This window comes from Muntiacus reevesi, chromosome 2, assembly GCF_963930625.1.
Source record: "Muntiacus reevesi chromosome 2, mMunRee1.1, whole genome shotgun sequence".
Lineage (NCBI taxonomy): Eukaryota > Metazoa > Chordata > Mammalia > Artiodactyla > Cervidae > Muntiacus > Muntiacus reevesi.
This window is the reverse complement of record NC_089250.1, coordinates 64,725,486-64,753,393: the sequence shown is the minus strand read 5'-3', so window position 1 is coordinate 64,753,393 and position 27,908 is coordinate 64,725,486. Positions and strand designations below refer to the sequence as shown.

At 47.3% G+C, this 27,908-nt stretch overlaps 2 protein-coding genes and 2 long non-coding RNA genes across 5 annotated transcripts in view; 2 read left to right on the top strand and 2 right to left on the bottom strand.

Moving 5' to 3' along the window:
- Window positions 1-1,061: 1,061 nt before the first annotated feature.
- On the bottom strand, window positions 1,062-16,112 carry LOC136159580 (uncharacterized). Its single transcript, XR_010661480.1, has 3 exons — window positions 15,638-16,112; window positions 13,380-13,497; window positions 1,062-1,414 (listed from the first exon to the last, which is right to left on the bottom strand). It is a non-coding gene; the product is annotated as an uncharacterized lncRNA (long non-coding RNA).
- BLCAP (BLCAP apoptosis inducing factor) lies at window positions 15,928-26,439 on the top strand. The gene is made up of 2 exons (XM_065921978.1): window positions 15,928-16,062; window positions 24,514-26,439. Exon 2 carries the CDS (start codon window positions 24,690-24,692, stop codon window positions 24,951-24,953), a length of 264 nt encoding a protein of 87 aa, XP_065778050.1. The 5' UTR covers window positions 15,928-16,062; window positions 24,514-24,689; the 3' UTR covers window positions 24,954-26,439.
- Window positions 16,317-27,908, top strand: part of LOC136159581 (uncharacterized) — a 30,469-nt gene continuing 18,877 nt past the window's right edge. The window contains exon 1 of the long non-coding RNA XR_010661481.1: window positions 16,317-19,412. This is a non-coding gene — a long non-coding RNA (uncharacterized lncRNA). The remainder of the gene's footprint in view (window positions 19,413-27,908) is intronic.
- Window positions 21,061-22,636, bottom strand: NNAT (neuronatin). Of its 2 annotated transcripts, XM_065921979.1 has the most exons (3): window positions 22,508-22,632; window positions 21,520-21,600; window positions 21,061-21,292 (listed from the first exon to the last, which is right to left on the bottom strand). In XM_065921979.1, exons 1-3 carry the CDS (start codon window positions 22,577-22,579, stop codon window positions 21,200-21,202), a joined length of 246 nt encoding a protein of 81 aa, XP_065778051.1. In that variant the 5' UTR covers window positions 22,580-22,632; the 3' UTR covers window positions 21,061-21,199. The 2 variants fall into 2 exon arrangements, with proteins under 2 accessions (XP_065778051.1, XP_065778052.1); XM_065921980.1 differs by lacking the exon at window positions 21,520-21,600 and having other exon boundaries at window positions 22,508-22,636.

The window sequence follows — 27,908 nt, the reverse complement described above, 5'->3', positions numbered from 1 at the left end:
CTATGAAGATTCATATATAGTTCCGTGAGGTAGTGTGTTTTCATTCCTCTTGGGTGAATTCCTGGGTCATATGTTAACTCTGTTGAACCGTTTAAGGAATCGTTTTCTACACTAGCTGTACCATTTTGCAAGCCTAGCAACAGCATGTGAGGGCCCCAATTTCTCCACACCCTCGCCAGCACTTGTTCTTGTCTGTCTTTTGGGTTGGAGCGATGTGGTGGGGTAGTGGGGTGTGAAGGGGTACCTCGTGGTTTCTCCTTGGCTTTGGCACCCGAGGTACCTCGCTTGCCTCGCCCTACTCCCGGCTCCCAATTCCTCGCCCATCCATGAGGCCCTTCGGATTCAGATACCTTTCATCTCCACATAGTCCCTCCGAGGGTCCGCTGTGGGACTGAGCCCACGGTCCACAGCAGTAACACACCGTCACAGCGCCCCCTGTCGGCCTTCCCGCTCATCTCGCTTCCCAACTCCCCACACACGCTTCCAGTGACCACCTCCCGTTTCAAGTTCTTGCACCCAAATCCTTGTCTCAAGGTTTGTTTGAGAGGAACCTGAGCTAAGACATATTGCCGAAAGGGTCACAGTGAGGAATTAACATTGAAACTCTCTAGGAGTGACGGGCGGAGGCTGATGTTTTCAGCAGTCTGGGAGGCTGTCTTTGTCCTGGGGCTGGCACTCGCCCACCGGCGGGTGGAGCTGGGTCCCGGAGACTAAGGCTACAGGGCCCTGGGGGTCCAGGTCTGATGCCTGTGCACTGTATGCGGGGCTGGGTGCTGGGCTGAGTCTAGGAGTAGGTGTGGACTAGGGGTTCTTAAGGCAGCCTCTCTGCTGGTGGGTGGGGCTGTGTCCTCGCCCAGTTAGATGCTTGGCTTGAAGTGTTCCAGCCTGGTACCTACAGGCTGTTGGGCTGGGGCACGGCTGGCTCCTGAGGCTGGCAAGCTAGAGGGAGGATTCCACAATGGCACTTGGCAACACCAGTGTCAACATGGTAGAATTGTTACCGAAAGAAGTGTGTGTGTGGATTCGGCTCAAAAAGCCAATAAACAGGCCAGGTTGGTGGAAAGGAAACCGCTTTATTTCATATACTGGCAACTGTGGGGTGGGGGGCTATCTGTCCAAAGGCCAACCCCCCGCAACTCCCAACAAGCAAGGGACCAAGAGTTTTTATAGGCAGAAGTGGGGGGCAGCTACATGCAGAAACAGCACATCTTCTAATTTCTCGGACAGTCATCTTCAGATTGGTCCTCAGTGGTCTGACCAGCATCATCTTGGTTGTTTTAGGTACAGTTACTCTTCAGTTCCAGGGTCCATTTGTTCCCATTTCTTTGCAGCCAAATATCGGAACTGCAGCAGTTCGTGTCCTGGGTACAGTCGGTTGTCAGGTAGTTAACTTCTCCACCTGGTGTTTTAGTATCTATAAGAGAGTTCACAGGATATGGCTCAGAATATTATCTATAGCTCTTGAGAAAGAACTAAAGCTCCTTGACTATGCTTCATGACTACATAATTATTTTGTCTTCTTTGACTGTTTTCCTTTGTTTTCGCATTTCTCACTTCTCTGATTAAACTTACTCTTTGACTACAAAGTTTTCCACAGACAAAAGGCAGGCAGAGGACATGGTGGTGGGGGGGGGGGGGGTGCGAGGCAAGGACCATAGGGTCTAATCTGTTTCAGAAGGAGCTTGCAAAGATGGCAGGGAGTGTCTGTGTCCCCAGGGAGAGCCCCAGTTGCCTCCTGCCTCTCTGGGAGACTCTCCAAGATCAGCAGGTAGGTCCGAGGCAGGCTCCTTTCAAATTACTGCTTCTGCCCTGGGTCCTGAAGCTTGTGTGATTTTGTGAGTGCCTTTTAAGAGTGGAGTCTGTATTTCCTACAGTCCTATGGGACTCTTGAAAGGAAGTCTTGCTTCCCTTCAAAGCCAGACATTCTGGGGACTCATCTTCCTGGCCTAAACCCCCAGGGTTGGGGAACCTGATGTGGGTCCCAGGCCCCTCACTCCTTGGAGAGAACCTTCCTATCCTGTTGTGCTTCCTTCTTTGTAACTTTTGTTGTAGAAGATCTTTTCTGGTAGGTTCCAGTCTTTTTCATCAATGCTTATGCTATCAGCAATTGTAATTTTGGTGTGCCTGTGAAAGGTGGTGGGGCTCGGGGTGTTTCTAACACCCTCTCAGCCAATCTTTCTACTCACTTTACTCACTATACAGCTTACTTAAAAGCTTTTATTGTGGCAAAAATACACGTAAGTATTTTATCCTTTTTGGAGCTATTGTCAAGGAAATTGTTTCCTTAGTTTCCTTTTCAGATTATTCATTGTTTGTGAACAGAGATGCTGCTGACTTTTGTGTGTTGACTTTGTCTCCTGCTAATTTGCTGGATTCATTTATTAGTTCTAACAGGTCTTTGGGTGAAATCTTGAAGGTTTTACATACAGGATCATATCATCTATGAAGAGATATCACTTTATTGTTTGCTTTCCAATTTGGATGCCTTTTATTTCTTTTGATTGCTTAACCTGGTACTGTGATGTATACTAACAGTACTGTGTTGGATAAAACTGGTGAAAGCAAACATCCTTGCATTTTTCCTTATATTAGAGAAAGAGCTTTCAGCCTTTCACCATTGAGTATGATGTACACTACGGATTTTTATGTATGGCTTTTATTATGTCAAAGTAGCTTCCTTATTACTAGTTTGTTGAGTGTCTTTCTCATGAAAGGCCATGGCATTTTTTTCAAGGACTTTTCTCTATCAGTTGAGATGATCATGTGGGGTTTCTTTCCCCCTTTATTGTGTTAATGTGGTGCATTACATTGATTGATTTTTGTATGTAGAACCATCCTTGCCGTGCAGGGATAAATTTCATTTGGCCATGGTGTATAATCATTTTAATATGCTGCTGAAGCAATATTTTTATGGATCCACCTGATAGAGTAATGAAAATAAAAACAAAAATAAACAAATGGGACCTAACCAAACAAAAGTTTTTGTAGAGTAAAGGAAACCATAAACAAAATGAAAAGACAACACTCAGAATGGGAGAAAATATTTGCAAATGAATGACTGACAAGGAATTAATCTCTCCAAATATACAAATTGCATATGCAGCTCAATATCAAAATAATGACAACAACCCAATCAAAAAGTAGGCAGAAGATCTAAATAGACTTTTCTCCAAAGAAAATATATAGATGGTTAAAAAGCTTGAAAAGATGCTCAACATCACTAATTATTAGAGAAATGCAAAAACCAAAACTGCAATAAGGTATCACCTCACAATCATAATGGCTATCATCAGGGTCTACAAACAATAAATGCTGGAGAGGTAAGTTTTTGGAGAAAAGGTAAGCTTCCTTCGCTATTGCTGGGACTGTAAACTGGTACAACCACAATGGAGGTTCACTTAAAAAACTAAAAATAGAGTTATCATATGATTCAGCAAACCCATTCTTCTACATATACCTGAAAAACACAATTCAATATATCTGAAAAACATAATTCAAAAGGATACATCCACCCCAATGTTCACTGCAGCACTGTTTACATTATAGGAGTCCCAGAAGGAGAAGAGAGAGAGAAAGGACCTGAAAAAATATTTGTAGAATTATTAGCTAAAAACTACCCTCACCTGGGAAAGGAAATAGTCAACCAAGTCCAGGAAGCACAGAAAGTCCCAGGCAGAATAAACCCAAGGAGGAACACACCAAGACACACAGTAATCAAAATAATGAAAATTAAAGACAAAGATAAAATGTTAAAAGCAGCAAGGGAAAAACAACAAATAACATAGAAGGGAACTCTCATAAGATTACCAGCTGATTTCTCAACAGAAACTCCACAAGCCAGGATGGACTAGCACGATATATTCGAAGCGATGAAAGGGAAGAATCTACAACAAGGAAACTACCCAGCAAAGCTCTTGTTCAGATTTGATGGAGAAATCAAAAACTTTCCAGACAAGCAAAAGTTAAGAGAATTCAGCACCACCAAACCACCTTTACAACAAACGCTAAAGGAACTTCTCTAGGCAGGAAACACAAGAGAAGGAAAAAAGTTAAACAAAATAAACCCAAAACAATTAAGAAAATGGTAATATGATGATACATATCAATAATTACCTTAAATGTAAATGAATTAAATGCACCAGCCAAAAGACATAGACTGGCTGGACGGATGAAAACGTGTATGTATGCATTTCCACTTACCACATCACTCTACTTAACGCCTAAAACTGTACGTAAGTATTTTATATTATCTTGTTAGCTTACTCATGTTCCCATTATGGCTTGCAATTGTAACTATCTTTTATTTTTTGTCTGGCTATTGATTGTGAAAACTGAAAGACATCTTTTACTATTGTGATTGTGTGAGTGACTATTGTGATTATGTAACTATTATAGGCTTAATATCATTGTATCATGACTGGTCAACAGAAAAAAATAGAATTCTATATCACTATAACTACCACTTAATAGAAAAACCTGTGATTACTTTTTAAAATTCAGATGCATATCTGAATTATCTTGGAAATTTTTGAAAAATACAAATGTCCAGTTATTGCTTTTTTTCTCCAAAGCTCCAGATGTGTTGCTAATGAGCAGCCATGTTTAAAAACAACTGGACTATATGATTATTATTTTACTTTTATCTAGTTTGTTTCACTTTTCTACTTCATATTCAGTGCTCCCATTTCATTTAGTTTATTTCTCCATCTCTTTTTTATATATTCTTTCTCAAGTCTTTATCAAGCATAGTAGAAAAGTTTTTTTGCATGTGTATATATATATAGTATGGATAATATAATATATATATTTTAGAAAACTTAGGAACTTTTGCGTAGCTAAAAAATTTATAACATTTTGATTCTACTTGTTTGACTTAGCATGAATAGAATGCTAGATTTCTAATTTATATTCACTCAAAACTTTGATAAATTTCCATGTATTTTGGCATCTAATATTACTGCTAAAAGTCTAGAAAGTTTATTATATTAGTGATTTAAAAAAATTTCTTTTTCATGACACTTGAAACTTCTAATCAAATTCTGAGAATATAAAGAAATACTATGTTGTTAAAAAAAACAGGAAATTAACATGTGATACAGTATTATTAGCGAAAATACAGATTTTGTTCGAATCTCACAAGATTTTTTGCTAGTGCCATTATTTGTTTTCATACCTTATTCAAAATTCCACATTGTATTTAGTTGCATTGAGGAGCATCAGTTGCATGCAACGAATTCTGGTAAATTCTCTTTTCATTTTTATTCTGTTACAAATATTTTCTCACCCATCATTTAAAAGTGGGCATTTAATGTCCAAATACATGGGATTTTAAAAGTATCTTTGATATTAATTTCTCATTTTGATGTTAATTTGATGTTAAACTTAAATGCTTTCTTCTCTGCAATCACTCTCTGTGTTAAGTCTTCTAACTTTATTGAGGCTTTCAATGGCTAAGTCAAAGATCTATCTTGGTAAATGTCACATTGCACTTGAAAATATGTGAGCTATTTTCAAATATCTTTTGATATTGATCTCTAACATAATTCCACAGTGATGAGAGAACAGACTCTATGCTTTCAATACCTTTAGACTATGAAACTTTGCACCTTGTCTTACTCCCTGGATATGTTCCAGTGTTTCCTAGTTTATAGTCTATGCAAACTTGAATAGAATTTGTATCCTACTGTTGTATGAAAATTGTACAAATCTTAGTTATGTTGAATTGGTTCATAGTGCTTTCCAGGTTTACTACTTCCTTCTACTTCTCTGTATATTCATTCTATTAATTTTTGAAAGTTTGATACTGAAACTCCAACAAAAAATCTTAATTTAGCTACTTAAAGGATAATTGTTATGTATAGTGGAACTATATGTAACATTGTTCTATATTTTCCAAGTCTCCTGTAAATGTGTTATGTTTTCATAATTTAAAAAATAAAAAAGAAAGAGAAGAATTTTTTTAAATGGGGTAGCATGTTAGTACATACACTCCTCAGTAAAGAGAAGGGAAGATTTATGATTAATCAGAACAAGCCCTTTATTTCAATATTACTTCATTTGGGATTAAGATAAACTTCTAGGCAATAATGATTCTCACTGTTAAATGATTCTCATTTTCAGAGTTTTTAAAAATCCAGCAGTGAGAATCCCTCTTCAGATACATGTATTCAGAATGTCCATGGATTTTTTTTCATTCAACAAATATGGACTAGTTTACCAGGCGGTCTGCTAGAAAGGAGGCTAACATCAGGAAATAAAACAGGCAAACATCCCTGCCCCCATGAAATTTACATCATAGAGGGAGAAGACAGATAATAAACAGTAAACATACTGAATGAATAAATTACATAATATGTTAGAAGGTGATAAGTGCTACAGGAAAAAAATAGGGTTGAGTGTGAAAGATCTGAATGTGGGATAGGTTGCAGTTTGAGATAGGATGGTGAGGTCCTCCTTGTTGAATAGGTGGGACTTGAACATAGATTTACAGGAAGCTGTCTGGAATCTGCAAGGAACAAACATGAGACTGGAGGGCTGCAGAGGTGACATCAGAGGGGGAGCAGGGAGAATCTGCTAGGATTTAGGATTTAACTCTAGGAGAATAAAGGGACACTGGGGATTCCCAGGAGAGTATTGACATGATCAGATTTATTTTTAATGAAATCACCATGGCTGCTGACTCTTGACCACAGCAGAGCAAGGCTGGAACGAGGAGGCCAGTAAGAAGGCATTTGCAATAACCCAGGTAATACGAGATGATGGTACCTTGTATTAGAATATTAGTGGCAGAAATAGTGAGAAGTGGTTGGATTCTGGAGTTATTTCAAAGCTGGAGTCACAGGGATTGACCAGATGTAAGAAAAGTGTCAAGGATAACTCAATGGAGAAGAGGGAAGGGTGGCCTTGCCATCAGTTGAGACAGAGAACAGAGCAGATTTGGAGTAGGGGAAGGATCAGGATTTCTGTTTTGGACACTGAGTTTGAAATGCCTGCTAGACATGCAAGCAATGGTATCTAGTAGACAGTTCAGGAGAGTGGTACTAACCCCCTTCTCTGTCAGTGTCAGACACTGAGAATTAATTCCTTATCAACATGTTGTGGATTTGCATACCAAACTTTTGTTTCTGAAAACCATGTGAGGCACTCTCCAGGATCCGTCCTTTCATGGAATGTGTCAAATTATTTACAGATGTCTGCAAAGTGATGGGAGAAGGGTTCTTAGTCTCTCAGGGCTATTAATATTATACAAAGGAAAAGCACTGAGCATCTATCAGAGGCACCTGAATTCATCTGGAAAACCAGAGAGAGCATTTGAGGAAGCAACAATAAAACTAAGACCTAAGAATGAGTTTGACTCAGCCAGATGAAGAAGGGGAGGGACAATATTCCAGGAGAATGATAGGGGGTGTGGCACATGCAAAGGCCCTGGGGCAGGAAGGAAAATTTTGAAACTTTCTTCTTCAATTGCCTCTCAATTCCATGAGCCCCAAGATTTTGCTGATACATTTTCTTTTTACTTAAATTAGCTGAAATTCCACTGTTTTCCACCAAAGAAGTATACACTTCAAATTTTCAACTTTTAGGCAGGAATTTTTGGCTACAGTCTGCACCCTTCTCTCAGAGTCACATCAACCTGAGCCTCAAATCCTCACCTCAATGGACTCACTGGCCAGCAAGAAGTTTCTGTGTTAATGGACAAGTGGGTCCATCTGGCTTCTCCAAGGAAAGTCAAAAGAATATTCTTGTGTGCAACTAAGTATTGAAAGGCTTCTGATTTCCTTTTCTACTTATGTTGATTCTTCAGAGGGAGTCGATGGCATGATCCTAAACATACAGACCTAACATGGCCTCTCTCAGCAGCACTTCTGGCACCTATTACCTCCTCCCATCCCTGTGTCTGGGGCAATCACGCAGCATAACCTGAGACAGACAAACAACAATAACAAATCTCTACCCTCTGGGGTATACCTGAACTCAGTATAGTCTCCTTAAGCCTGCTATTCCCTCAGTCTTACCCATTGCAGTAAATCCATCCATTTTCAAGCACAAATCCCAAGAATCATCCTCAATTCCTTTCTTTATCCCTTCACATTTGAAGCCATCAGCAAATTCTAACAGCCTTGCCTCCAAAGAAACAAACCAGCCCACCTCCCTGCATCACCATTGCCTCCACTCTCCACGAAGCCACCATCACCACCTAGACCTCTGCTCCAGCCTCCCCACCACCTCCCCACAACCTCTCTTGTTCTCCAATCTATTCACTTCACCTAGAGTGATCTTTTAAAGATACAGGTATTCTGCTCAAAGCCTCTCAAAGGCTCTCCATTGTCTTCGGATAAAATCCAAACTCCTTAAGACCTTGTGTGACATGACCATGACCAGGTCAGTCTCCTTTCACCCTCATAGATCCAGCCACACTGACCTGTCTGTGTTCTCTAGACCAGTCCTGATCTCTCACCTCAGGGCTGTCTCAAATTCTATTCTCTTTTCCTATAATACTGTCACCTATATTCATAATCCTTTCTCATCCTCAGGGATCAAGTTAGATGCCACCACCTTCAGGAAGCCTTCCTTGGCCTCCCCCACACTAAGGGACCTTAGGTCCGCTTGTTTATGATTCTTATCCTTCACACAATGACCATGACATGCTTGTAATCTCCATGGCTGGCTCCTCCATCATCAGACTGTGAGCTCAGTGAAGTCAGAGGCTTTCTCTTTCCTGTTCACCCCTGTATCCCTACAGCCTAGCGTGATGCCTGGCTTACACTAGAAACTCAGTAAGTGTTTGTTATAGGGGTGAATGAATGAATGACAACTGGGATTCTGCGATCTGGGCTTTACAGCAAGTCTTTGTCAGGATCCCATTATCTTCTGGGATTGACTTGGTCACATGGGAAGGAAAAGCCCACTCAGTCCTAAATTCTCCAAGAATATTAGAGAGACATTTTACAACTTATTCAAGCATGAAACTCTAAGCCTCATTTAGTGTCCCAAAAACAGCTATAAATTATAGCTACGTTCTGCATGAGGCAGAAATATGATTTTTCATGTTTTCTCAGTATTCATGCAGAGGCCTGACATAGAGGAGTTAAAAATGCAAACTTTGGGTCTACATGGCCTGGATTCAAATCCAGTTTTGTCACCTACAGCTGTGTACCCTTAGGCAACTTCCTGACTTCATCTTCCTGAATCTTGTTTTCCTCTTCTGTAAAATAAAGGTAATAACAATCTTCTTCTTACAGAATTACATTGAAAATTAACTAATACAACTCATGTAACACTCAGTGCCTAGCATAGGGAGTACCTAACCATTACTGGTGAAGAATGTAACAGGTATTGTTCATACAGTTAATATTGTTAACTGTATTTTTCATACAGTTAATAATAGGTTGAAGACAATTTATTAGGAATGTCGGGCATTTCCCCATATTACCACTAGATGTCGCCACAGACTAGGCTAAAACAGCCATAAATTCCAAATGTAGAAGCCCTGAAGTCGGGAACCAAAGGACCTTGGAGAGACTGAAGGCAGCTTGGCACAGAACTTCTCAAGGTCATGATAGCAGGTCTGGGACTTGACTGCACTTGTCCTGCATCCTTAAGGACGGCAAATTTAAGGGCCATGGTTGGGAGGCACCCTCCCCACCAGGGTTTCACAGCGTATCCAGCCCCAAGGATAGCCTGTTGGGTCCGTTTGTTGCTGTTGTTGTCACCAAGTCATGTCCAGCTGTTTGTGACCCCATGGACTGAAGAACACCAGGCTCCCCTGTCCTTCACTATCTCCCAGAGTTTGCTCAAATTCACGTCCATTGAGTCAGTGATGCTATCCATCTCATCGTCCGCCTCCCCTTTCTCCTTTTGTCTTCAGTCTTTCCCAGCATCAGGGTCTTTTCCAGTGAGTGGGTTCTTTGCATCAGGTGGCCAAAGTATTGGAACTTCAGCAACAGTCCTTCCAATGAGTATTCAGGGTTGTTTTCCTTTAGGATTGAGTGGTTTGATCTCCTTGCAGTCCAAGGGACTCCATTTGTACTAACAGGTAGCTCTGAGTGCTAACTCTGTGACATTGTTAACAGAAAAAGAGGCTTCTCTGTGGCTCAGCTGGTGAAGAATCTACCTGCAATGCGCGATACCTGAATTTGATCCCTGGGTTGGGAAGATCCCCTGGAGAAGGGAAAGGCCACCCACTCCAATATTCTCACCTGGAGAATTCCATAGACTGTATAGTCCATGGTGTCGCCGAGAGTCGGACATGACTGAGCAACTTTCACTTCACATACGTCACTTAACAGAAAAAGTGCTATTCTAAGCATGAACTTCTTGAATTCTCAGGAACAAACACATGGGATGGAGCCTCAAGTTTTCCTCATTATACACATGGGAAACGCGAGGCCCAGAGAGGTTAAGTCACTTGTTCAGTCATACAGCCAGTGAATGCAGAGTGGGATTAAAACCCTGGAATTCCGGCTGCAATCTGTACTACCGCAGAGCTCACTGCTTGGTAATAAAGTTTCTTATTACATTTTTAAAATTAGAGTATAGTTGACTCACAGTATTAGTTTTAGGTGGGCAGCATAGTGAGTCAACATTTTTATAGGTTATATTCCATTTAAGGTTATTGCACAATAATGGCTGTATTTCTCCATGCTGTACAATGTACTCTTGTTGCTTATTATTACACACGTAGTTTGTGTCTCATAATCTCCTATCATTATCTTGCCCCTCCTTTCTTCCCTCTCCCTACTGATAACCAGGAGTTTGTTCTCAACATCTGTGAGTCTGTCTCTGTTTTGATATATATTTGTTTCTTATTACATTTTAAATCTTTTGATATGGCATAGCCTCTTCGGTGATTTAGCAAATAACTATTGTTCTCTTCCAGTTAAATTTCCTGACTTTCCTGTCTTGATAAGGAAATAATGTTGATCTGCAAAAAAACATAATTGTCAAGTGGAATGATGACATAGGAAAGTAGGTCTTATCATTTCCCCAAATGTTGTGCTATAAATAACAACCTTTTGCTGATTCGTTATCATTTAGCTCCAGATTTGCCATCCAGTTCCAACTAACTTCCATGGACCTGGTTACCAGTTAAATCAGAGGCTTGGAGGAAAATGAGAAAGGGCAGAGATTGTCCTGGCTTTTTATCCATCCATCCATCCATCCATCCATTCACCAGTTACTGCCTCCTCCTTCCTGCCAGGCCCTATTCTGGGCTTTGAGGCCAAGCAGTGACCTCAAAATGAGCCCTGCCCTCAAGCAGCTGTAGCCAAGTGAGAGTTAACAGATGCAGGAAGTGCGCACAGATGGGCGTTGCGTAACTGTCCATCTCCCTCCCCGGACTGTGTACACAGGGCGTTTGTCTTCCCCATTTCTCTATCTTCCATGCCTAGCACAGTACTGGGCCACATTTTAGGTGCTCAATAAATGTTTGCTGAATGAATGCAAAGGTTGCGTGGAGGAAGCAGCGTCTGACCTGGGGCTTCAACACTGGAGAGGCTACGGACAGGTGAAGATGTGGTGGCAGGTAGAGGGGACCACTCCCTCAAGAGGACGAGTGACAAGGCCATTTCAGAAGGATCATCCTGGCTGCTGTGGGGGAATGGTGATTCTGGGTCAGATGGGGAGTCGGGGGTGGGTGGAGAGGGAGACCTGCCCAGGGAGACCTGGGGAGGGAAACCAATACAGTGTCGAGGGAAGAGAGGACTGTGATCTGGACCAAGGCTTTGGTAAAGTGAGGACAGGAAAGGCCTGAGCGGAGATTTTGAAGGAATGCACAAGATGTGGGAGGCGTGAAGCAGGAGGGGGCGGGAGTCAAGGGTGAGTCTGGGTATCTGGGGGAGGGGGCAGGTTGGGGATGCCTCGGCAGGAAGCTCAGGTCTTTTGAGCAAAATTTGAGGGCAGAAAGACCTTCCAGGTCCCTCAAGTCAGCTCTGGTGTCATTTCTACTACCTGGAACGGTGCTGGGTGGGAGGGGTATGGGTGGAGCTTTCCTGTGAGAAAAGGGAAGAGAAGTCAGTTCCTTACGAATAAGAGGCCCTGCCTCACCTTCACCTGTTTTCTGGGCCCTGAGGGAGAGAAGGTTTGCCCCTGAGACCTTGTCAATGCCCAGAGGGTCGCTGGAGGGTGAAGTTCCTCCAAAAATGCACGTTCTGATTCTTGCTCAGCTGCACACATCACACACCATGGATGGCAGGACCCCCTCCTCTCTCTGAATATCTTTTATTTTTCTTGGGATATAACATACATAAAGTACATAAAATCCTCTAATCTTAAGATATAGCTTGCTGAATTTTTGCCCACGTCATCACCATCCAGACTGAGATATGGACCTCTGCCAGCACCCCAGAAAATTCCCTCCTGCTCCTCTCCTATCTCTATGCCCCCCTCCAACCCAGGTGACTACTATTCTGATTTTTAGAACCATAGATTAGTTTTGCCTGCCCTTGAACTTTCTGTGAACGGAATCATACATAATGCATTGTTTTGTGTCTGGATTCTTTCAATCCACATACTCTATGTGACTATAATCTATATTGTCATGAGTCAGCAACTCGTACTTTTTTTTTCTTATGCCATGCCACTCGGTTTGTGGGATTTCAGTTCTCCCACCAGGGCTTGAACCCAGGCCACAGCAGTAAAAGCCCAGATTCCTAATCACTAGGGCACCAGGGGACTCCCAACAATTTGTACTTTTTATATAAAACATAGTATTCTATTGGATGGACATGCCATAATTTGTTTATCCATTCTTCTGCTGATGAGCACTGGGTTATGTCCACTTTGAGCTATGAATAAATCTGCTATGAAAACCCTTGCACAACAGACTTTCCTGGCAGCACAGCAGTTAAGAATCTGCCTTGCAATGCAGGGGATTTGGGCTCCATCCCTGGTAGTGGAATTAAGATTCCCACGTGCCACAGAGCAACTACTGAAGCCCAAGTACCACTAGAGTTCCTGCACCACAAGGAAAGGTCCTGAGTGATGCAAAAAAGAATCTGCGTGCCGCAACTAAGATGTGACACAATCAAATATATATTTTTCTAAATCCTTGCACAAGTCTCTTTGTAATAAGCACTCATTTGTCTTGGAATGAAAAGCAAGGAGTGGAAGTTCTAGGTCAGAGCATAGGTGTCTGCTTACATTCAGTAGAAACTGCCAGTATTCTGATGTGATTGTACCAATTTCCTCTCTCACAGGCAGTATGCAAGAATTTCAGTCGCTCCACACCCTTGCCAACGCTCAGCCTCTCTTTTCTAAACAAGAGTTTCCACCATGAGACTCCTCTTTTCCTCCAGTGTTGGATATTGGGTGTGCCTGGCATGATAGATCCCTCAGTCCAGAGGCAGCAAGACAGAAGTCACATCTAGTGTGAGTCTTACCTCCAGGGGGAATGGTCATCTCCGTGATGTGGATGGGACTCCAGGAACTGGGGTGGCCATTTTATGACCGTGAGTATGAAACCAACGTTGAGGACAGCAGGGCAGACCTGGAATGGACCTGAGAGATGGAATATCCGTGAGGACATAGCCAAGCCATTCAATTAATCTGCCACTGAGTGGCAGGGTGCTTATTTTTTTAAGCCAAGCGAATTAGCGTCTTCTTTTTGGAACTAGAATCATAAAGGATACAGTCCCCAAGTCCCCCTGGTAACCAAACCGAATGGTGCCATTTCCCTCCTCCACAGCAGTCAGCGCCGCTAAACACTCCCTCCACCCTTAAACCTTCTCTCTGGGATCCCGTGCTCACCTGGTCCTCCTCATACCCCATGGGTCACTGCTTCTCAGCCTCCTTTCTTGCCTCCTCCTCCTCTGCCTACTTTTAAATTTATATTTGCTTCCTAGGCTGTCATCCAAAACCATGACGTGTGTGCTGTGTGTCGATGCTACCAAATATGTGTCTCCAGCCCAGACCTCTCTTCGGAGCCCCAGTCTCATATACAACGGCCTATTGAGCCTCTCAATCCAACCATTGCCCAGGCTTTTCAAACCTGCCTTCTTAGCCAAACTTGATCTTTCCCCTCAATCTGAGACTTCTGCAGGTTTTACCACCTTAGTCAAGGACTCTTTCATTCCTGCATACCCGAGGCAAAGATGGAGGTGTCATCGCTGATCCCTCAACAACCACCCACATCCCATCTGAGATTCTTTGTATCTCCACCTCCCCAAGCCACGACCTTCCCAGGGTCACAGGTTTGCATCAGGAAACCTTCAGCAGCCTTCTAACTGGTCTCCCCACAACCCCTGGAAAGTGTTTTCTGAGCCATGAAGCCAGGGTGGCCTTTCAGAAACCCAGACCCGGTATGATTCCCATGATGCAAATGGCTCTCTTTATTCTCAAGATAAAATCCAAATTCATTAGGTAGCACTATCTGTTCTATTTGCTCATTCCTCACCCTCACTGGCTCCTTCCCTCCTCCACAACATCTGGGACAAGTGGTTCTTTCTTCCTAGAACATTGCCCCTCTCAGTCTTGCCCTGAACAACTCTTAACTATCCTTGGTTTTTCAGCCTAAATGCCAGCTCCCCAAGGAGAGCCCACCCTCACTCTTCACCCTACATTTGTTGCTATTGCTTAGTTGCCACTTTGTGTCCAATCACAACCCTATGGACTGCAGCCCACCAGGCTCCTCTGTCCACGGGATTTCCCAGGCAAGAAGACCTAAGCTGGTTGCCATTTCCTCCTCCAAGGGATCTTCCTGACCCAGGGATTGAATCTCTTGCATCTTCTGCATCAGCAGGAAGATTCTTTAGCACTGAGCCACCTGAGAAGCCCTCACCCTACAATAAGTCTCCATTAATTTTTCATAACACTCTTCATCCCCCCTCAGCACTTCCCATCATGCATAATCATATATTGATTTGATTAAAATTATTAACAGTGATCATCTTGCTGTTTTAAATTTTTATTTTATTGACATATAGTTGATTTACAATGTTGTGGTAATTTATGCTGTACACCAAAGTGACTACGTTATACACATATATATACATTTCTTTTCACATTCCTTTTCACTATGGTTTATCAAAGAATACTGAATACAGTTCCCTGTGCTATACAGTAGGATCTTATTTATCCATTCTATATATAATAGGTTGCATCTGCTAATCCCAGATTCCAAATCCATCCTCCTCCCCCCAACCACAAGTCTGTTCTCTATGTGAGTCGGCTTTCTAGATTTGTTCATTTGTGTCATAGTTTAGATTCCACATGTAAGTAATTTGATGACCGTTTTCCCACCCTCCCCCACTTCCCCCCACTAGCGGGGCAGCGTTTTGAGTTAAAACAGCGCCTATGTCATCCTCCATTCTATCCTCTTGACTTTAGCACTGCACTTACACATAGTAAGTGCTCAAGGAATGTGTTTAATTAGCTAATAAATGGATACATTGAGTCATTTAATTCCTAGAACAACCCTGTTATGTAGGCATCCAATCAGACTTGGGGAAGCTAAGAGTCAAGGCAAGTAGCAAAGTACAGCACAGGGGAAGAGTTAGGTCCTGACCCAAGTCAAATCTTAAATTCTGAGCCGGACTACTTCCGCTCCTGACCTCTGGCCTTGGTAAAGGGGTCGGGGAGGAGGCCGACTTAAGGGTTTCCCCGCAGGACGCGGGTCACCCCCAAGAGTCGAAGTGCTCACCTACGGAGACGAGGGTACGCCCCCTCCGCTCCCCAGTGTAGAGATCACAATCTACTGCATATGCATGAGGGGACCAAGGGAGCTGTGATTCGGGGCTGTTCAGGACGCGCCTGATCAAAAACTCTTCGGATTTGAAGAGTCCAGAGTCCGCAGATTTCGGCACACACTAATAAAAATCTTCAAATGGTCATCTGTGCAAATGTTAGGAGCGTATGACGCGAGGGCGAGCCCTCAGAGTTTAGGTCGCTTGATCAGGCGTCTGCTGTAGGCAGCCCGATTCCAGAAGGGGTCCTCGACCGGCTCGACTAGAAGACGAAGGGGGCGGCTCCCCGGCTTCCTGCGGCGTCGGTGGCGAGCTGAGGTGGAAGCGGGTCGCGGCAGCGCAGGCGACAGCGGTGGCGGCGGCGCCATGGCGGGGCTCGCAGGTACCGTGGCGTCGGCCTCCGGGGGGCGGGATGAGAGGCCTTCATGCGACTGCGCCGCCATGTTGTCCCTTCGGGGTCACCTTAAGGCGTCGTCCGGTCTCTCTCTGGGGTTTTCCTTCCGCGCACCCTGGGGGCCGCCCCTGTCCGGTGTCACGTGATCGCGCTGTTTGGTCTCCGGGCCGGGCCTTGTGGGGGGCGGGGGAGGGGGGTACTATCTTCCCGGCCCGAGCGCGAGTCCCCGGCCTCCTGGGTTCTCGTTCTGGCCTCCAAGGTCAGCGGTCGCCTGTCAGCTCCCGGGAAGGGGCAGGCAGAACCGGGGAGCGCGGGGCTGGGGGTGCGACCACCGTGTCTTCAGCCCCCGGGACCCGTGGCAGGGGGCCCAGCTTGTGAGAGATCTGTTACTCTGTCCCCACCTCTTCAGTTGCTTTTTCTTCTTTTTTTTTAAATCAGAAGGGGCGTGGGGGAGAGGGGGGAGAAAAGGGTCTCCCTCTCCGAGTCCCCGCCATGCTGTTTGGGGTGATAGGATGACGCTCTGCTTTGGGGCGCGGGTGGTTCTTCCTCTCTCTTAATTTTACACCAAGTCTGGACACCCGTTCCCTTTCCTACAATATATATGGGGAGTGGCCCTCAAGGGCAGCTGAAGGAATGGAATGCCTGGCACACTAATGGCCTGGAAAGAATGGGGGATGGGGAACAGTTGATTTTTCCTTCCCTCTTCCACAGCTTCTTTAATTTCCTTCCAGGCCTGCATGTCCCTTTTCAACGCTAAATGTTGGGACAGACTGGGGTCTATCCTAGGAAAGAAATGGTCTTTCTGTTTATAGGTATGGATCATGTTTTATCCCTTACAGGGAACTGGTGTCTTGGGGATGGCGTCTCTTTGCCCTGCCTGACATGGTACCACCATCCCCTCAGCCTTCTGGACGGCAACACCAAAGCCAGAACACCCCCCCCCCCAAAGTTCCAGCTTAAATGCTAATGCCAAGTGTTAGATCTTGTTTGTTTATTTGTTTGAAATCAGAGACTAATTAATGTCGAGCAAAGCTGTTCAAAGATTGCGGAGCCCTGGTGGGTTCTCAGTGACCAGATCACTTCCATAACTAAAACAGGTCTTGTTAGAATTGCTGCCAATAACAGTTTAACCTTTTATCTGTAATCTGTTGTTTCAAAGAGGAATCTTGAAGTCTGGATTTGGTTGTGTTTTTCTGTTGTTGTTCTCTTATCTTCGAAACATATGCATTCCATTTCAAGCCTATCACTGTGTGATATACCAAGGACCATGTGTTGCCTGCCTCTCTGATTTCCTGTTCTGGGAATGCTCTGGAATCTGGATCCTCCTGGGGAATGGGCCCCGTGGGAGGGAGAAAGGGAGAGGGGAGGTTGAGCAGGACCACAATCAGAGAAGATGGTGGCATGTCTCTGGGGCTTATAGAGGAAATCAGAGGTCACCAGGGGAAAAAAGACTGTTGTGAGACTAATGTTTTGTATGTGTGTGCACGTTTAAATCTCTGGGGGTGAAACTAACTGCAAATTTAGAATCTCACTTTAGGGTGCTGGCTCCTGAGTAGATACAAGTTTGAAAATAGATGTCTAGCAAATGGCTTACAGCACACCTGCTCCCTCCTCCAACTCACGCGTAATAAGCTGTTGCTGTCCTGCAGCTGAAGCTCAAGAAACCTGTCCTTCCATCGAAATCCAAATATTCCACAGGGAGAGGTAACAGTGTCACATAGCACCCCACACCTCTAACAGTCAGGGTACCTAAACCCCTCTGGGGTTTAACTGAAGCTGGTTAGGCTAAGAGACTAACATCCTCTGGGGGCATTGGTCCCAAGAGCCTTGCCTGCTGCTGGAGTCCCACTCAGCCATTCCAGTTCCCTCATAACTCTTCTGCTCTATCTTTGGTCTCCTGGGGGCAAAGCGGGGGTGGTAGAGAAAATGTAAGGAAAGGGGGTGCTGTGGACTAAGGGCTATGCAACAAAATTGTAGTCATTTTTAACTCCTCCCATTGTTCTGTATCAGAATAAAATGTTTTAATGGTATTGCTTCTGGAAAAAAAAATTTATAAACAAGCTAGGTTTGGACCAGACTTGTAAGCACCGCATAGGAGTAGAAAGAGAACACATTTCTTCCGTCTTCTCCAGTGGACTGTGCTTCCTCTATAACATGAGGGCTTGATGCAGGGCAGAGGGCGGGGGAGGGCACATTGCACATTTAAGCCACCTGTGTGATCGCAGCCCACCAGGGCAGCCCTGGCCTGGAAGTCTGTCTTCTCATCATGCCTCACTCAGAGTCCTGCCAATGGATGGATGGAGGAAACCCTGCAGGGGGCTTTGCCAGGATCATCTGGGAAGCCCTGGGGCTGCCACCAGCCTCCTGCCTTTTTAAAGGGGGGCCTACTGTGTCAAGAGCATCCAGACACTTCCATGCTGCCTCATTTCGTCTCCCTAAGCCCAGCTGCCTTATCCCTGAGCCAAGACTAGAGCATCTGGGGCAGTGGGACCATGGGGCACACCCCTTGAAGGCTCTGAACACATGTTGGAATATGTCCACGGTTCTCCCGGTTTAGTGTGGAAAACCACGAACACTCCCAGTCTTGAGGCTTGCCAAGATATGGGCTTCAGAAGGGAGGTGTGGACATTGCCTGCTGCTGAGTCACCCTGGGGCATGAGGAGACCTGCCCCACCTTCCGGCTGTGGTAGGGACTGGAACCACCCAGCCTGAGCCTTGGATCGCACATCCCCACCCCAGTCCCATTGAGTCCTGCTTTGGCAGAATGTTTCTCGCAGGTTGGGGTTCCCTGGGATCTCAGCAGTCCTTTCACAGAGGGGAACTAAAGGTAGGGCTAGGAGTGACCTGACCAGGTTCCCTGGGCTGACCAATGGCAAGGCCACTACCTGAACTGAGGTCTGCACCCTCCACCCCCTTAATTCTCTGACCTTGAACTGAAGTCATAAGTGCCTCTGAAGGTGCTGGTGGTTGGCCTGAGAAATGCTAGGGGCTGGATTGGGGCGGGCAACATGAGGCTCAAGGGATTGAGGTCCTTTGTGCTCCGGAAGTGTTTGTGACAGCTGTGACTAAGGGATTTAACGAAGTGGCAGAAAGATTTATGGCCCTCCAACTCACTCCCTGGATGTTGACCCGGGAACAGGTGTGTGGTGACAGGAACACATAAAGCTACAGACAAGGCTGAACAGGCGGCAGGGCCACTTGGTGGGGCAGTCAGCTGACCCCACATAAAAGAAGCCCTGACTCACTGAGGAGTGGGAGAGAGAAGTCAGGAGCTGAGCAGCCAGCCCACCTACCCACCCTGGCATGATGGCAGGGGAGAGCCCAGGGTCGGGGACCTGGTAAGCACCCTTAAAAATATGGAGGCTAAGGGTGGGAGAAGCAGAGAACCCAGTGATGGAGAGAGTGAACTGGAGAGAGGTTCCTGAGGTTTGAGGAGGAGGCCCTGGGAGACTAGGCCGGCCTGGCAGGATGCCCATGTCGTGGTCCTGGTAGAGGTTGTAGGGCCTGGAGGGGTGAGCTGGGCAGGGGAGGGCCACGCCACACCTTTTATCCCAGGGAAGCGTTGCGTGCTGCAGTCCACGGAGTCGCAGAGTCAGACCTGACTGAGCGACAACACCGGCAATGTCCAAACCTGTGTACCCCATGCTTATTTCCTTGGGGATCCTGGATGGGTCCCCAAGACTTTGTGTTCTGAATTCTTGATTACCCTCTTGGCCCCTAGTACCCTTAGGGACGTAGGGCTCCTCCCACCTTTCCACTCCTCCTTCTCTCCCTCCTCCCACTTTCTTCCCTCCTCCTCCCATTTTCCCCTGCCTCTTTCCCTTCCTCCCATCTTTCCCCCTCCTCCTACTTTTCCCCTCCTCCCATGTTTCCCCCCTCCCACCTTTCCCCTCCTCCCATGTTTCCCCCCTCCCACCTTTCCCCCTCTCCCATCTTTTCCCCCTTCATTTTTGCCAAGGCCCCTATCCCAGGATGAGTGAAGCCCACCCCTTTGGTGAGGGATAAGTGATCCCTTATTTCGAGACCACAAGTGAAGATGGTTCCACCTTTTCCTGTGGGTGGTAGGGGGTGTGGTCCTTTTTCTTAGGACAGTGTTGAGATGAAACAGGGTGTGTGATTATTCCCATTTTGTTGCCTCCCCCCACCCCAAGTAGTGTACCCACCCAGACCAGTCTTAGAAGTATGTGTTGAAGCCGCAAGAAGTGACAGGAGACAAACTTTTTGGTGCGCCTCCACTGCCCCGCAGGGTCCTGGGACACTGCGAGACGGGGGAGGTACTTTTTTATTTTTTGTAGAGGCGGTCCCTGTCCTCCAGGAGCTTACAATCTAGCTGGGGAGACACAACTAATGCACAATTATACACAATCATTACAATTAGCAATTACCACAATATTGAGCACAATTGCATGAGACCTGGGGGATTCAAGATCAGTGAGGGGCTGGGGGCTTGGAGAAGGTGTTTTTGTAAAGATGGGATTCGTTTTCTTGTTCAGTAGGTCCAAATTGAGTGACACATTTCTTTGAGGTGGCAGTGAGGAAGAAAGGGGAATCGAGGGAGCAAAGGCAGCAAGGCTGGAATGCACGTGCCGTAGGCAAAGGACAGTGAGGGCCCTGCTCTGTCCCTCAACCCTCCTCCCTCACCCTCTGCCCTCCAGTCCTGCCACAGAGGCACGTAGTTGTCGCTTGTCTGCTGCACCGAGATTCAGGGCTTCGGCTGGTGATGTTGGAATGTCCATTCTGCTGGCTGGTGTGGTGGTCTGGATCTCTGTGGTGCGGCCTGCTGGCATGGCCATGGCTGCGGGGCTGGGATGGCGCTGTCCCGACTTGGTCCAGATCTGAATGCGTTGCCTGTGCCCAGATCTCAGGAGTCTGCTCCCCCTGTGCCCCCCTTCTCCCTCTATGCCACCCGCAGTGGGAGAGGTGCAAAGGGGTGGGGAAGGGACCTCATGTTGTCGTCATTGATGGTGCTGCTTCTCCGGGGGCCTACCAGCCCCTCACTGACCTTGGCAAGTGCTCCTCTGGCGAGAGGGCACAGGGGACGCCCCATTCCTGCGCGGCGCTGGCTCCCGTGCGGGTGGGATGGCACAGGGGCACCTGGGGACACGGCCGCGCGGGGGCTGGGGCCTCAGTTGGGGGCCCGCTGGCGGCGCTCTCCCAGCACGTGCCGTCCGGTTCTCGACACCGTGTATGCCAGCTTCTGCAGGGAGTACCTGAACACCTGTGGCGAGGGAGAGACCCAGGACCTGCCCTTAGAGGCGGGCACCCGCAGCGTGTCTGCAGCGCTGCCGGGCCCGCCCCCGCCCCGCCCCCTGCCCCGCCCGCCTGTCCAATGAGGAGAGGCGGGTGCGGGCGCAGCTTGTCCACGAGTCAGGGCAGCTGGAGGTTTTCCAACTGTGCTGAAGGCTGCATGGCCGCAAGCTGATTGGACCCACAACTTAGGTATACCTCACTTCTCGCAATGGGCTGTGTCCCTGGAGTATTTCGAAAAGCGAATCCTACCCAGTAAATGCAGCATTCCAGGAACACCTTGAAGGAAATATGCGATTCCTTTGGCAAAGGATTCCTTTAACAGGGAATTCTTCCTCCAAGGGGTGCTTTTAGGGTAGATGATTTTATGGACAAAGCGCTTTCTTCTGATTTCTTTCTTTTTACACAAAGCAATTTCATTATTTTAAAATAAAGCGAACTGTCCTTTTTCGGAAGCGCTTTTCCCCTGTTTTTCCTGCAAGGAACCTTTTCCTCTAACTGCTTTCTTCAAAGCGCTTTTATTGATTCATAATTTGTGTTAGCTCCTTTGTCTAATTTTTTCTGCAGTGCGTTTTTTATCTAATGCATATTTTTCTGCCAAGTGCTTTTGTCTGATTCTTCCTGCAATGCGCGATTTCTCTAATTCATTTTTTCCCGCGAATTTTTCTGATTTGTTGTATTCTTGCCTTTTGCAAAGTACTGGGTTTTTTCCCCGAGAAATGCCTTTTTCTAACTTATTTTTTGTCCCACCCCCGCAAGTGCTGTATTTTCTAAAGGAAAATTTTTCCGCAATGCGCAATTTTTTTAAGGCATAAAAATTTCACTATGTGAGCGGTAACGTCTCTCTTCGCAGAACAGAAGTGCCCCGCCTCCCTCCTGGGGTCGAATCTGGTGTAGCGGGATTTTCTTACCACGTTGGTCGCTAAGAGTCTTGGCGATCATCAGCCGCAGGCGCCCGCCGCGCCCCAACTCTTTGTTCCCGAGCGGGCGCACTGGGAAGGGTCTACGCAAGGAGGAGGGTGCAGGGAACGGGCGGGGGCGTGCAGTGCCGCCGCGGCACTTGGGCGGGCAGGGATCGCGGCAATTGGGGCAGGACGGGTTGGGATGCGGCAACTGCAACGCGGGCTTGACGGTTCTGGGGGCGCGCATCGGGACCCTCTTCCACTCAGAACCCGAGCACGCTTACCTGCAGCAGCACGCGGAAAATGTACCAGCCGATGATGAGCAGTTCAGCCGACGCTGCCGCCACTGCCGCCATGGTTCCGAGACTGGTGGGTAGGTGGTTGAGAGCGAGTGCTGCCGGTTCCGAGGTCCGCTGGCCTCTCGGAGTCCGCTGTTGGGCGCACTGCCGCAGCCGCTGTGGCCGCGCCTTAAGTATCTGCCCGCTGCCCAAGTGCGCATGCGCGCTTGGGCGGGGGTCCGTGAGGTGGGGTAGCTGGGGGCGCTTCTCATTCGTCAGAAGAGGAAAAAAAATAATCCATCTGCTCTTTCCACATCGACCCCCGCCTCCTGAGTTCATCTTCGCCCCTTTCCAGAAGATTCCGCTGTGCCCGCTCTTTGAATTTTAATTTAAAATGGAGGGGAAATGTAACTCTGAGTTAGCGCATAGGGTGAAAGTAGAGGCACGCACCTCTTGTTAGCGGAACCCCTCTTTCTGACCCGAAGCCTGCAGATTCGAGCCCAGTGTCCGATCCTGCGCCATATCGCAACTTGGGCTTGGGTGGAAAATCAGGGGGACCTAAGTTAGAGAGGGATCGTCTGCCCCGCGGAGCAAAAACAGGTGCCCCTTCTAGAAGCCTTGGCTTCACAGGTCCCTTGCTCAGTATTTTTCTAATACTCAGTGTTAGAAGCCCACGTCCTCTGCTTTGCAAAAGTCCCTGCGCACGGAACCTTTTGGGGATTCCTCACATCCCGCTTCTTACGGTTGCTAGATCTGCAGCCGAGGCAGTTGTTGGGAGCTGAGCCAGGACGCTGAGCCCTAGATGGAAAGGCGATAGTCACCAGGTGTCTACCTTGTGGGATGGGAAGTGGGCGGGATGGCGCCTTTGTGTGCGCGGAATGGATGGGATGAGCTCCCCAGAGTAGTGATCTGAAGGTGCTCTGGGATAGTTTTGTGCTGAGCGAGTTACTTCAACCTCTGCTCCCCTACCCCCAGGCCCTGGTAGGTCTTCCTCAGCCCGCGAGGTTCTTTGTACCCGTTAAGCTGGACGCCTGGAGTTTGGAGCGGGGTTTTGTTACAGCCGTGGGATGGTAGTGGCTGCTGCGGTTCAGATAGCAGGCGCGGCAGGAAGACCGGATCGCGGTCTGCGAGCGGGGCCCTGGCGTACCAGTGGCCCGCCGCTCAAGCGCACTTCTCTCCAGCGACTGTCTGGCACAGGCGCCAACTGGCACTTGCCCCAATATGGACAGAAAATTAATTTTGATTAAAATCGCATGGAGGGCAAGTTCTATATAGTGCCGGCGGCAGATGGAGAGCGCAAGTGAACTTGGGCAAGTGGTCATGTTGGATGAAGTAGAAGGGTGATTTTTTCTTTTCTTTTTTTTTTTTTTACTATTTTGACTTTCGAAGAAGTTGGCAGATTTTGACACTGGATTATTTGAAAAAGCCAAGCTCATTCTGAGCTGCCATCTTAAACCAAAATATTCGGAGATGGCTGCAGCGGCTTCACGGAGCTTGAGAGGAACCATTGCCTGCGATCTGCCGCCGGCGCTGCGCCGCTACTTTACACCAAGCACCTGCTGTGAAAGAGACCATATGCAGAATCCTTTTCTTATTCCGCGGGGGCACAGCACGGAGCCCATGGCCGTCCGGTGGCAACCGCAGGGCGGTATTGTGAGGTCTGGGCCCCTTGAGGACGGGCCGCAGCCCCAGGAGGCGATACATGATCTCTGCTGGGCAGGGCCCAGGCAAAGCCAGTCCACTGTGCCAGACCTGCCTAGAGCCCTCTGGCCGAGTCCCCCACTCCCCAGAAGGGGAGACACCCAGGACGCTTCTTCAAAGGGTGGCTTGGAGAGGAGTAGACTTTCATGGGAGGGCAGGGAGGAAAGGGCATTCACATTTGCTGTTAACCATGATCCATTTTTCCAAATAAGTATACATTCTGTTCCTGTTTTTTTTTTTTTTTTTTTTTTTTGTCTGTCTGTCTGTCTGTTTTGTGTCTGTTTGTCTATTGTGTTGACTTTTCTCTTCAGGATCCCTGCTGCCTTGGTGATCCCAGGCTGACAGCCAGAGAGCACAGCGGCTCAGCTCCTGGAGAGCGAGGGTTGAAGAAAGCAGAGGGCAGCCGCCTGCGCCCGCTAGCTCCTATTAGGTCGGTTCCTGCAGCGGTGCCCGGTGGCCTTGGCGAAGGCCCTGTCCGGCAGAGATCATGTATTGCCTCCAGTGGCTGCTGCCCGTCCTCCTCATCCCCAAGCCCCTCAACCCCGCCCTGTGGTTCAGCCACTCCATGTTCATGGGCTTCTACCTGCTCAGCTTCCTCCTGGAGCGGAAGCCTTGCACAATTTGTGCCTTGGTTTTCCTGGCAGCCTTGTTCCTCATCTGCTATAGCTGCTGGGGAAACTGTTTCCTGTACCACTGCTCCGATTCCCCGCTTCCAGAATCGGCGCACGACCCCGGCGTCGTGGGCACCTAACAGCCAGTCCAGTTAGCTTTCCGAGGAAGCAGAAGACGGGAGGGGAGGCATTGACATAGGTCATAAAGCATTGGAGTTTCAAATCCCGCAGTCCCGCGGGTGCCACATTCCTGACGGCGCCTTTTTGGCCTGTGATGTTTTATCCTTATAATGTGAATAATGGGCACTGACCGGTGCTTTTATCGTAGAGTCCTGTAGTCGTGGGTGGTCTTGTGGTTGTGTGTGTTCTGTCCTCATCTTGGCCCCCGGCTGGCAGGATGGCCACCCCGCTCGCCGCATTCCCGTGAGGCATCTGCACCCATCCTGGTCAACTGCCCCAGCATGACCGGGGCAGAGAAAATGCCAGTCTCATTGTCACCTCTGTCCTCCCTTCTGAGTATTACTGACTCCTCCATCCCTCTCTTGGCTTCCTGTAAGTTCTCTTTACCCCTTTCCTTTTTTGGGGAGCACCTGTTCAAGACAGGGCTCGTTTTTGCACTTATCTCGAATATAAAGAGATTGCTGACGCCCAAGAGCCTCGCTTTTTCATCTTTCTTTCCCGGCTGACAGGCTAGACAGCACTATGTCTCACCTGCTGGCCACAGATCTTCAGTATTTTCCCCACTTCATTTTGAAGGAAGAAGTAACAGATAACATGTTGCTCTTTCATCCAGGAGCCTGGGCTCCTGCTCAGCCACCCAGCTTCGCTTCCTTTGCCCGTCCTCCTGCCTCTCAACTGTCGTGAGGAGGGGGGCCTCATTGTGTCTCCCATGCATGCGCTGCAGGATTGATGTGCAGTGTGTTTATGTAGATCTAGCAGTCCCCAGCTGAGTGAATGGAAGCGTACTTGTGTGATTCATGACAGCCAGGATCCCCTCGATAGGTGTTTGGATATTTTTTGGTGTGGTGTGCTGTGCGTGCTGCGTGTGTGTTTACGTACCTGTACAAGTACATGTTGTAAATCCCTTTTAAAGAAGCTTTATCGAACGTGTTCTGATTTCAAGGTGTCACAATAGCTAGCTCATAGGTGCCGCTACAGTGTGTATTTAGCATGGGGATTGCAGAGTGACCAGCACACTGGACTCCAAAGTGGTTCAGACGAGACAGAGGCGAGCAGTGGCCATCGCCCTCATCCAGGAGTTTCTCCAGTCCTGCGCGTGTATAGACTGTACCTTACGAAGAATACCCAGGAAGACTTTGTGACTGTCACTTGCTCTTTTCTTTTTTCTGCGCTTCAGTAAAAGTGTTGGCAAATGAGACTGTCTCCTGGCCCCTGCCCACTGGGGATCAGCATGGTTGTCCCTCCAGTCTAAAGCATCCATCTTTCTCTTGCCTGAAGTGGGAGGGAGGTGGGCCAGGCAGAGGACAGAACTGGAGGCAGTCCATCTAGGGAATGGGACTCAAGGCCACACTTGTGGGACATTTGGACTGTTGTTCTGGAGCTTTTATTTCTGGTGTGTTCGTTGCACAGCTGTTTGAAATGTTTAATAAAGCTTTATAAACTTTACTCTGTGGTTTTATGTGGCTACAGTCCATTTGGGTCGTGGTATTGGATTTCTAAGTTGGTGGGGGGCAGGGGGTAGCATGGAGGGGCAGAGTCCTTGGCGCCAGAGTACCTTAGCCTGAAAATTCGATCTGCTCTCTGGAGAGCAGATGGTGGGATTGGGGGTGGGGGAGCAGAGGGCAGGCCAGGCGGTGAACAGGAGGGAGCCTGAAAGTTTTCAGAGAGGAGACATGTGCGTTTCTCAGCTCCCATGGCTTCTCGCCTGAAACTGTTTCCCTCCGTAGGAGATTGGAGTAACCGATCCCTTGACAAACAACTTAAGACAGCTGGAGCTCTAATCATCAAGGATTTTTATGGCGCTGCTTTTGAAGTAAAAATAAAGTGAAACCCCTTACAGCATTCCAAGTGGAAAAATAAATAAGGCTAGCCGGCCACGCAGGGGGCTCCAGGCGATGGCTGGAAGCGTGGTTCTGTGCTGTCGATGTGCACGTGCTCCCGTGGCCGTGACCTTTGAGACAAAGCCAGGTGCCTTGTCAGGGCCCCATGCTGGGTGTCCACCGCTCCATCTTGTCTCCTAGAAAACATAACAGGAGCACTGCCTGTCCAAGGCACAGGACTATTGTGAGAGTTTATTGTTGTGAAAGAACTTGGGTCTTTTTACCCAGTTTGCCAATTTATTGCTATAAAGTACTGTGTAGTTTTCTCCTGCCCTTTCCAATCTCCTCATTGTCCGTTTATCTCTTTTTCATTCCTACTGTTGTTGCCTATCAGTGCTTTCTCTTTTCTTGGTCAAAACTTGCCAAAGGTTTGTTCATTTTAAAGGTATTTTCAGAGAACCAAACATTGATTACATCTGCTGGGTGTTTTCCTTTCTGATGCTTCTGTTTTTTCTCTCTGCATTCTTTTTTTTTCTTCTGGGTTTCTGGATGTATTTTGTGGTTCAACAGAGTCTTGTCAAGCTGAGGAGTCCTACACATGGAAGGGATGATTTGTTCAGCAAACACTGAGCCCCTGTCCTGGGCTTGCTGGGGATTTCAGGGCCAAGACCCGGGCCTGACTCTCCAGGAGCTCATGACTCTAGCCTAGTGGGAAGACTTAAGAAAATAGACAACTGCAAATTCCAAAAACAAAACAAACAAGCAAAAAAGGCTTTTGTGGCCATGCTCTCCCATGGAGACACCTGGATGACAAATGAAGCCAAGATTATTGCTTATTTTGCTCTCCTCTAGAAAGCAGCCTTCTGTGACAGGTCAGGCTCACTAAAGAGTCACAAACAGGCCTCCCTCCGAAAGATTTGTGGCCCTTTCATCAGGGAGCCTGCAGGCCGCCCCTCCCCAGGGTGACTGCCAGATCAGCGTTCTGTCTGTCCAGCGCTGCTCTCCATCTTACTGTGGCAGCACCCAGCCCCTCCTCCTGAAATGCCTTTCAGGAAAATGAGAAGGAGATGCCTCTCCTGCAAAAGAGCAAGGTAC